The sequence below is a fragment of the Crocodylus porosus genome, unplaced genomic scaffold, assembly GCF_001723895.1.
Source record: "Crocodylus porosus isolate Cpor-Errol unplaced genomic scaffold, CroPor_comp1, whole genome shotgun sequence".
Taxonomy (NCBI): domain Eukaryota; kingdom Metazoa; phylum Chordata; order Crocodylia; family Crocodylidae; genus Crocodylus; species Crocodylus porosus.
Genome location: NW_017728906.1, coordinates 83,690,371 through 83,701,666, shown reverse-complemented (window position 1 = coordinate 83,701,666; position 11,296 = coordinate 83,690,371). Strand labels below are relative to the sequence as shown.

Sequence of the window (11,296 nt, the reverse complement as noted above, 5' to 3'; positions counted from 1 at the left end):
ATAAAACATCCCCCTCCCCAAAAACAAAACAAAAGAAAAATTTAAACCCTTGACTTATGGCCCTGTGCCATGGAAGAGGAGGCCATGGGCAGTGACAAATATCTGTCATTTCCCTGCTAGCATCAGGCACAGCCCAAGAGACGCAACAAAAGCCTCCGTGGCTACTGGCTTGAATGTGCTCGGGCCACAGCCTTCCTGGTTGCCCTAAAATTCAAAATGAAGAAAAGAGGCCGTTTTTGCTTTTCCAACTTCCCCTTCCTGCCAGCATTATGGAAAGGCAGGTGGTGTATCTTCCTCCTGGGGCTTAGGGACTTGTCTGCGGTGTGTCTAGCCAGGAAGTTTTAAGTTCAAGCCTGGTTGGGCTGCAGAGGGATGTCCCAGCAATTTTTTTTTCACCATAAGACATGGAAGTTTCCATCGGCACCAAGACCGATTGGAGAAGTGGCAGGGCTTGCGAGAGGTAAGGCGTGGGCCCATTCTTCACTCAGAGTACTCAGAGTGTCTCTGAGGAAGGGTATGTTGGTGGGGCTAAAATTGGGGGGGCGGGTTTGAAATGTTGGGGCAGCAGAGACAATCGAGTCCCAAGGACGAAGAAACCAACAGCCCTGGGGCTTTTGTTGCATCTCTGGTGCCTGCATGATGCAGGCAGGCGAGAGGGGGATGTTTGTGGCTTCCCGTGGCTTATTTTTTGAATAAGTGAGCCATAGAGGTTGAATCCTACCTAGATATTGTGGATTATTATATTTTTGTTTTTCAGCTTTTTGGAGAATTTAGGTTTGTAAGGTTTTACCACATGGCATCTGATAAGCACAATTTACTGAATCAAAATATTCCACTGTTGCATATATGTCTTCATTTACTTCTAGCTTTCCATTAAGACATTACATTGAATAATTTTCTCGTGGAAGAGTAACAACTCTCTCATTATTTTATATTACATTTTCAAACGTTTTTATACTTTTCATGTCCCATTTTGGGCATTGACTGAATTAATTTCCTCACTGAACCATAAAGATTCAGAACTATCCATTACATTACTTTATAGTAGTTACTTTTTAAGAAATCTAATATGTAGGGCTCATATACATATGAAGGGAGGCTGCTCTGATGCACTGTATTTACGGTGCATTGGAGCAGACTTGATTTATCAAGTCTTCTGGAGCCTGGTAATTACTTTGGTTCAGCAGACTCCAGCCTCATATGTATCAGTGTCCTTGCACTAAGAAATGTCAGCTGCACATTTTGAACTAAAGTGCACCATTTTTTAGTGCAGGTGTGCTGATGCATGTGTTGCCCTGAGCACTTTTAGTAAGCACCGCTCTTGGTGCTGTAGTTATTGAAGTGCCTTTCCCTACCTCCCAGAGCATGTCTGCAAACACCCATAGTGTCTAATGACTATTTCTCTACTTGTGAGAAACTATGCATTTAAAATCATTAAGCTGTAGTATGTCATTAGATACACATTAATTGGTGCTAATGCTAGCAGTGCTATTTGCATTATTCAAATAAAGATTGTGTCCGATTTTCGTTATACCTCAGATTTTTTTCAGAGACTGTTGTCAACCATGGCAGTGTGTTCATAGCTGAAACTTGTCATGTGAAGCATTATAGAAGAATCATGTGAAAATGCTGAACTTCAGTGGTATTCCTCTCTGTAAGCAAACATCATATCATATGAGTTTAACAAACACACATTGCTGGCCAATATAAATGTAATTTAATGCAAAGAAACAAAAGTTTGATGATGATAGTAGTATCACAGAAGCACCCAGAGGCCCCAGACAAGATTTGAACCAAATAGGTACCAAGTGAGAATTTTACACCTTCAAGGATCTGGACTTGAATGCAGTGAGAGGAGGAATTTTTGCTTTTATACTGTTTGAAGTACCCCTTTGGTTATTTTTAGGTTATCCAAGGACTGTCTATGGCATGATGAGAATTCTCAGCTGGGAATTATTTTACAATATGAGATTCTCAGGAATACTGTCTAGGGACCAGCCAGTCTTTGTTAGTGACAGAGTCAACTAGGGTAGATAGACGAGTGAGAGCTATCATTGCCTAACAAATATAGACTCCACTGGTTCTGATATGGTTTGGCCGTAGTTTGCTTTTTGTTACTTTTTACAACTCAAGTTGAGTCGTAGTACTTGCAACCTACAGAATTTTGATAAGTGGTCAGTCAGTGTGAAGAGTCCTTCTTCTATCAGCCTAGAGAGACATGGGACAAGTGGTGTACAATTTGTTAATCTGCTAATAAGTTAGAAAGCTTTGAAGCACCAAAAGTTATGCCCAGTCTTCATTAGTGTGTATCTTTGTCCAATTTTAGTCCAAACAAACAAATTGTAAAGCCCATTCGTCAGTCGTCACTGGAAGAAGAAGAAGAAGAAAAGAAAAGAAGTGTAAGAGAAGATGGAGGGAAAAAGAAAAAAAAAGGGACAATGGAGAGCAGAAGGAATCCAAGAGAGGAGATATCAGACTCGGTGGAGCTTTTATTGATTCCCAGAAGGAGGGAAGTAAAAGGCAAAGGAAGGAATTCACTGCGTCATGACAAAGTTGAAAGTAAAGGTAAAAAAAAATCAATTGGGGAAACAATTGATTTGGTTAAGTTAGAAAATCATGGATATTAGAAACCAAATGGATTGCTTAAGTCCTTTACAGTATCCCATTGCCCTGCCGGGAACAGTGACTCTGGCAGTCTCTTTTGGAAGGAAGTCTGCCCAGCTTCCATTATTTATGTTTTAAACAGTGCTCCTCCTAAGTTTGTACAGGCATGCTCATTTTTCTGGACGTACCTTCAGTGCAGGGACATGAAGATTTTATCTGTTTATGCTAGTTATATTCCTGAGGCATAGATATCTTAAGGTGATATCTTTTATTGGACCAACTATGTATTGGTCAATAGACAAGCTTTTGAATACAAGACATTCATTCTTTGTCAGGTCTCCCTGACAAAGAATGCCTTGCATTTGAAAACTTGTCTAACTTCATCTCAACTACATAATTGGTCCAATAAAAGATATCACCTTAAGAAATGCTTGCCTCTTGCATAATTTCTGGGCCATAATGTGTACAACATAGCTTTTACACTACAGTTATACCCTTACGTTGGTTTAAAAGAAATCTTGACATCCTTATTGTTTGCTTACACTCTTCTTAATAACTGTGGATTATGTTCACTCAATCATCCTTATTACTGGTATCTTCAATATATATAGCTCTTCTAATCTTTCCTCATTAGTCTTTACTCATCTTTTTCTGGGCTTCCATAGCATGAATTCCGTCTGTGTGGCACTGAAGTGCCAGTATGCTAGGAACAGTCTCATCAGACTTACACAGGGCTTGAAACTGTGAGGCTTTGAGTCCCTCCTGTAACAATTCGAGAGGCCTTAATTTGGACTGATATCAGATAACATTGAAGCTGTTTGCAGCCTCACAAGAAGGCTCAGCAACTTCAGCTTCCAGAGAAAGCCTCACTTCTTTGAACTGAGGTAGAATGCTGCACATTACAAGCCCTCATTGGCCTTTGCTGCTATCAGGCACATTAAAAATGGAACTAATTTGCCATCAGTTTTACCTTTGGATCCTGTTGTATCCTGCTTAGTAAAAAGAGGAAATAAAGGAAGACATGTCAAATCCCCCAGTTTAGACAGGGGAAGTTCGCTCACTTCTTGGCTTGACTCTCCTAGTCCTCATATGCTGTGAGGTGTATGGGGACCACAGGTTGCTGTTGCAGGGCTGCCTAGACCTCTTACTTTCTTCATGGCAGCATAGCCTCCTCCTGAGCTGTTTCAGTGGGCAGCTACCTCACAACTCCTCAGCACTGGGCATTCCAATGTGCAGAAGATGAATAAACTTGAGATTCAGCTGATGTAACCAGTGTCTGCTGTTACTAATTGCCTGCAGGTTGAAAGAAGGATGAAACTGAGGAGAGTGGCCATGACTGACTGCTCAGCCTTACTCTAACCAGATCTGTAAGCCCTGGTCATATGGGAATCCTACAAAGGAGGTTCTTCAAGCTGCTGTTGAGTGGAACATGGTGCAGAGTGGCTTCTTTTTGCTTTTCACAGACCTTATCTCTCTTCCTTTTTATTTATTTTTCTTTGCATACTCATCTATGTCTCAGCATGGAGTGGAAATAGGAGGATCTTGGTCCACAAACAGTTAACAAAAATGTCTAATTAGACTGGACCTTTCACTGGTCCCTGCAGGTTTTCATTCAATACATCCCCTGTCTTCCTATAAAGTGGCATAGCACTACCCTTTGTTTGCTGTAGTTTAATCAGTTTTCAAACCATATGATGTGTTTATAGCCATGAAACCCATATCAGACATGGTACTAAAACCCAGGCATACTTTCCATGCATTTTATTTCTTTGATCCACTGTCTTTATCAAGACACTGGCATGATTTTTTTTTTGCCAGGGGGCAGATCCTGATCTAGTGTAAATTAATGGTTTACACTAGCTGATGGCATGATCCTATATGGCCCCTTACTGTGGCCCCAGTTTTGGAACCCTTACTTGTATTGGTGAGCACTTTGTCACACAAGTAGTCCTATGTAAATCAGAATTATTGCTTGCAGGATGAGTACACATTAGCTATGAGTGAGGGTCATAAAACTGTTCTGTAAATTATTCAATTTTTCCATTAATCTCTACAGACCAAATTTGAGGCCATTTAGGCAGCTAAACATGCAGATAGGCCCCTAGCGGAAATTTCATGTGTCTGAGCAGATTAGGTATTTAAGTCGCAAGTCAGATGTCTAACCTATGCAAGTGCTTTTTAAAATCTTACTAGAAAAATCTCACTTCTTCATTAGGCACCTAAACATCTTTAATATCTACCCATCAGACAACAGGCATGCAGACTCCTTAATTCATATATTCAAATAGTCAATGTGCCTCTTTCCTTGCTGTTCATCCTTGGTTATTTTTCAAAATCTTCACTATTTCTTAGTTGTTGTTGAAGGTAGATTTTTGAGAGAGTTCATCATATCAATATTAGAGACATTTCAGAATGCTGGCAAAAGTCATTTAATAGTTAAAAACTAGCAATTTGTAATAGGCTATACATATTCAACAGCAATTAGATAATGCTTACATTTTCCAGATTTCTGAAGGCAGTCTGTTGCATTGGGAACAGAGTTATTTAGAAGATTTGTAGTTCTTTCACGTATTTCAACTTTAATTGTTTCTAATACCTGAAAAATTAGTTGTCTTTTTACTTACAAAAACAAGTTACTTGACAGTCCTGATTGTTTGCCTCTAGTGAAGCTAGTGCATAATTATATGTGATACTTCACCATCCTGCTTGTGCTTTTTCAGGGTGAGAAAAACATTTGAAACAATTACAAAAAATCCTTTTGATCTTTTGTTAAATTACTTGCCCTTAGATATCCTGCTTTGCTTGCTTGTTTATATGGAACGTAAAACTTCTTTATTCTGATTTGCTTATATCAGCAGAGCATACGTTAATTTCATGCATGGATTTCATCATTCCATAGATTTTAATGTGATTACTTGGGTAAGTAAGTGGTCTACCATATGAATGAGAGTGAGATAACAGAGATCTTATTTTTTCAGCTAGCAGGCACATTTATTCAACAGGAAGAATCTATACATGGACTATTAATGAAGCCTAATATATCTATTACTTGTGGGTATATAGAAATGTAAGAGACATGTATTACAGGATTATGAAATATGTGTTAGCAAATGCACTCTTAGCAAAAATATTCTTGACTGTTATCAGGGTGCGTGTAATCAGTAGCCCATTTCTGTTGTTCTTATTCAGGATAATGACCGTTAACTTGAAGAATAAGGACTGCATGACTGATGTCCTTATTCATGCTCTGTCTTGAACTGAAGTACTTCTCTTGCTCCCATGTGTACCAAAACCTATATATATAGGTTTATATATCAGATAATATATTTGTCTTGATACATGCTCCTATCATTCCTTTTTTTATTTAGTCATGTATGTTCATACAGTACAGTGAAATAGTAACAAAACTCCCATTTGTTTCAGTTAAGCCATTATTTCATCCTTCCCGAGACAAGTCTATTAAAACTATTTAATAATACATGAAGGTGTACAAATGTTTAATTGCACATTTTGAAAAAAAGAATTCAAGTAACATGCAGCTATTCATATGTATTTGTTTCTTTAGAAAAAATGTTTTTTCTCTTGTCTTTCCACTGCCTTTTCTCTTTCCTACTTATTGCCCAATAATAGCTAGAATTGTTTGTTCATGTGATACAATTTTCTTGTTAAATAACTCAAACAGTGACCTTGTTAGTCATCTACAGCAAGGGACAAATAAGAGGAAAAGGCTTGTAAGCAAGATATACATAGATGCATTTTGAATGCAATTACAGGTGAATTACAGATGAGCAGAGAAAAATCCTCCATTTTTTTTAGTTTGTAATAAGGCATGATTTTGAAGTATGGTAACAATTATTGTAGCTGCCTATTTTAACTAGGTAGGAGACCTTTGAGAATGGTAATTGTTTTTCCCCCGTTCCATTGCAAATCCAGCTGATTAAAGTATGCAAGCCACACACTTGAGAATGCAGCTGTGACAACTGGCAAGGATCATGCATGGACTTATTTTTCCCCCATTGGGTGTTTAGATTTCCTGGGATCTATTTGTTTCTCTCATTCTCCAAATATCTCATTCAACCTTTGGAGGATGCCATCATAATAAAGCAGAGTGCTCCCATCTGTTGGTCATGGCTTGTTTAATAAGCAGTTGATGTCAATTTAGCTATGCTTGCACCCATCGCTTAGTGCAGCTGTGTGTAGTTAAAGGCCTCAAGAGGGGCCTCTAGATTTGGATTTTGTGTATAGGATGCTGGCATGTTACAGCTTGCTCAGAAATAGTCTCTCTTCCAGCTTGAGCTTTCTGTTCATCAGAAAAAATATGTTATACTGATAGTCATCTATTTTCCTATAGAGTGAAAAGAGATTTGCAACGGAAGAAAGTAGAGAGTTGCTAAAGCAAATGGTATTTTTAGTCAATCTCATTTCTGTCCAGATTCTAATAGTGAGAGGCAAGTGGCTTTTTACAATTCTTGGAGAAGAAACCTGGTCACTTGATTATATTTGTGAAGCTCCAATGTCATGTTATTATTGCACTGTTATTCATAGCAACCCCATTAAGCTACAAATATGGAAAATAATAGTACTTTAAAAGCAAGATATAGGTTAAAAGCACTGTGCCTAGACATGGGTGGGAGCAGGAAGCAGTGTTGAGGCCCCACTACACAGTCTCATCTTATCACAGTTCTGAAGTCAATTGGTTCCTCTGCTTCTGTGATAATGTTGCAATAGTACAGGTTATAGGGCTTTTTTGGTTATGGTTTTATCTATTCTTCTGATATCTCTCAGAAATGGAAAGTCACATTTTGTCTCACTAAAATAGTCCATATTCTCCTCTAACTTCTCCAATGCCAGAATCTGCTTGCTTCTTTTTATCAACACAAGGCTCATCAGCATCTGGAACTCTGCTGTCTCCACGTACCTCAGCTCACAGCTCATCAAAGGATCTTTGTTGCTTTCACACAGTTACTGTGGATTCAAAGAGTGCCTCAGAACCTGTTGATGACAACATCAGCCTTATCTCAACTGCTGAGAGGCTGGAAGAGTTGGCAGGGCAGTTTCAGCAGCACTACATAGATCAAATAAAACATCATCAGGTGTGCCTGACGGAGGAGACTGTGAGGAATGGAACAGGTTATGGGTAAGAGAGAAATGTGGTACCTGGAAAAGATTATCATATAAACAGAAAATAAATTGGTTTTACAGAATTATCTTAGTTTTATGGTTTTACAGAATTATTTTGGATGGATGGAAGGGAAACATTTATGTGGGCTTGGCTTGAAGGTTAAGTGAAACATACCAAGACTAGAAAGTGAATAGTGTACAGAATCTGATAATAGTGGTTTCTACATGACCTGGATGCACCTCGTATTAGTTTCTGAAACTGTGCAGAATTGCTGAGCAATATAGTAGATGATGTTCAGCATCAATATAATCTGAAAGCCAACTGTTGCTCCTTGCTTTCAGAATTTATTTTGAAGAGATGGAGAAGGTCTGCATTTTATCCCTGGATTTATGATATGTTATAATGTTCAGTGGTATCAAACTGTTAAGAGAGCTCTGAAGTTACACTTGACCCAAATAACTGATGTTTTCTGAACATTTGAAATAGAAATAATGGATGACATTTTCAAATTTGAGTAGCACCCAAATCCCTATTTAGATGTCTAAATAAAAATGTGGCTGGTTTTAGAAGTATGTAAGCACCCACAAGCCCCATGGAGTCCATAAGAATTGTAACATACTGAAAATCAAGAATTTGACCTCCTATTTCTGAAAAAATCCAAATCTGTCCATCTATACTTACTTGGTATCTAATGGTAGGAGGTCATCTAGTTTCTTCATGTTATTACAATCACAGAATCATAGAAAAGGAAGGGTGGAAGGAACCTCAGGAGGTCATTTAGTCCAAACTCCTGTTCAACACAGGATTATCGCTTTCTAAACCATTTTATGCAAATATCCTATTCTTCAAACCACACAAACAACCCTTTTATACAACTACAAGGCACAATGCCCAGGAACACCAAGAACACCCTAACTTGCAGGCAGAATAGGGAGAAGAGGGCACTGCTAATCAAATGTAGTACCTGAATTGCATTTAGCTGTAACTAGCAATTTAAAAAATGCAATCAATAATAAAGAGATTTACTATTGCAATATCATTTAGAAAAATATACTTAGAGTTAAATGTCCAGTAGCTTATTTATGGTAGTTGTAAGGGGATTGAGAACTGTGGGTACATTTATATGTCCCTCCATGGCATAGTTGTTACTGCACTGTCATTTAGTACGTGCTTTAGGAAGTATTAAATGATGACACAGTAGCAGCCTTTACTGCACCATTCTGGTGGCGCGTTGTTATTTTTAGCAGCTGTGTTGTTGTAGCGACGCACTATAGTATGGTAGCTTGTCAGTATGGTGATGTAGCCTCATCATAGTTTGTGCCTACCAATGCTATGCTGCTGCAGTGACAAGCTACATTGCCATCACTGTGGCAATGTAGCGTCACATGTAGATGCGCCATGTGAGTCATAGCTTTGAAAAAGAAAATCATTGTGGCTATGACTTAACGTCTAGGGACCAATAGACAAGTTCAATGCATTGGTCTAATCTGAATCATTCTGAATTGAGTGTACCTCTGACCAGGCCTATCTTAGGTCATGCGTACCCCTTTTAGACCAGTCTATATCCACCAAATTTCTGTACACTTATGAGCTTAGACTGATGTATGTTTACTTAGACCGGTCTAAGTGCAATGTCTGTACATGACCTAGAAGATTGATTTTTAAAGTACTGTAAACCTGGATACATTGTTTAGTTGACATGGACAGTTTTACATTAGACCCTGAAAAAAATAAGGAATATTTCCCACACAAAATGTAAGCTTACCTTGCAAGATCTATTGCCTTAGTAAATTATTAAATATTCAAAGACCTAGGGACATTTCTGCAGAGATCAGCAATGAAGTTGGTGTCAATTTAAAGAACTAAGATAAATAATGTCTTGCTGCTATCCACTCTATTGCCTTCACTCCAAAATTTGGAAATGGAATGAATAAGATACTGTTTTCAAAACCTTAAGGAAACAGTTTGGAAGAGTATCCTTTTCAGAGAATATAGAAGAACTGGCATATAGGAATGATGCTCAGCATAACTCTGGATTAAATGAAGACTAGAAGGAGCTAGTAAAACAAGACTTTAAGTTTGAATGAAGGGCAAACAATGGGGAAGGAATAAAGCTTGCATAAAAGGGCTTTTAAAGATAAAGCATCACAGGCTCAGAAGAAATCCAGTCACAAAGTTCCCTGTGGAACCAAAATGGGCCATATTGAAGAGTGCCAGTTACTCTGTTCTCTTCCCAGGCTCATCAGCATAGATACAGCTTGCTTTTCCATCACACACATTCTGACAGTATATTTTTGACCAAGTAGACCTGCGCAATTCATGGGGTGCATCCACACATGCAAGCAGTTCAAAAAGAAGTGGTGCAAATTTGAGCCAGGGCTTTTTCCCTCAACGCATGTGCTTGGACATGCACTTTGGTGTGGGGCAAATTGTGCTACCTGGGGCAAAATAGCCCTGCCTGGCCCCTCCTGGATCTGCAGGCAGGGGGAACTAGAGCCCAGGGCCAGCACCTGTGCTCTCCCCAGCAGTATAAAAAGCTGCCCTGTCCTGGCCCCATCCATATAAAAAACTGCCCTGGGAAGTAGGTCAGGGCTACTCACTCTCAGGAGCTTCTGAGGCCCAGCCAGCTGGTACCTGGGGACACTGCCCCTTGTGCCTGCTCGGTTGCTGGAGCAGCCCTGAGAGTTCCCTGCACCCTTTGCCCACAGCAGCAGTCTGGCAGTGGAGACTGCTGCCTGACTGTGACCTGCTGTGCACCTGCCAGACCTGGATGGGGACTGCACAGCCAGTAGAGGCATCTGTCCCCTCTGGGCCAGATGCCAGTGGGCTGTGGTTGCAGGGTTGGCCTCTGTGCGGCACTATGCCATGTTTGCTTGGCCATCTGGGCAGCTATCGCCCAGAAGAAGTTCCGGGTGTGGTGGCCTGCTTTGAACTGTCAAAGCATGTCCTTCAGCTGGGTCTAAGATGCCAGGTCTGAGCAGGCAGGGTCCTGCCACTGGCCTCCCTAGCAGGAATTCTGGTGTTCCATATTGGAAAACTGAAAAATCCCTGATAAAAAAAAATGCCAGCCACTCTGTAAAATACCCCAAAATCCATGTTCCTCCATAATTAAAACAAAAGACCGCTATAAAGAGAGAGAGTGAGACAGAGAGACAGTGATAATTTGGGCAATGTTTTACTGATATATCTACAGTGTTAAAGCAATCTCTATCATAATAATAAGTTGAACTCTAAAAACATGTTTAACGAATTCATGAATACATGAATATATATTTTGCTGCTCCCCCAATAGGGGCTACGGCCCCCCTTCAGGGGCCGTGGCCCCCACACCGGGGCTATGGTTCCCCACAGGGGTTGCAGCCCCCCAACAAGGTTTGCAGCCCCCCAAGATGGGCTACAGCACCCCAACAGGAGTTACAGCCCACACACAGGGGCTATGCCCCCCCCTCGGATTACAGCCCCCCCACAGGTGTAACAGCCCCCCCAGCAAGGGCCAAATGGCCCCCACAGGGTCCACCACTCCCCCCTGCAGGGCCCACATGCCCCACCCCAGCCCCCTGATTGCTGCCC

General features: G+C 40.2%; 1 protein-coding gene across 3 annotated transcripts in view; it reads left to right on the top strand.

The window, feature by feature from the left end:
- VWA3B (von Willebrand factor A domain containing 3B) overlaps positions 1 to 7,811 on the top strand; it is a 126,037-nt gene extending 118,226 nt beyond the window's left edge. Inside the window, exons 28-29 of one of the 3 annotated variants that reach the window (XM_019529449.1) lie at positions 2,327 to 2,565; positions 7,456 to 7,811. In XM_019529449.1, coding sequence (XP_019384994.1) covers positions 2,327 to 2,565; positions 7,456 to 7,745 — 529 coding nt within the window. In that variant the 3' untranslated portion in view covers positions 7,746 to 7,811. The other 2 variants (XM_019529450.1, XM_019529451.1) reach the window with 2 other exon arrangements.
- Positions 7,812 to 11,296: the final 3,485 nt, after the last annotated feature.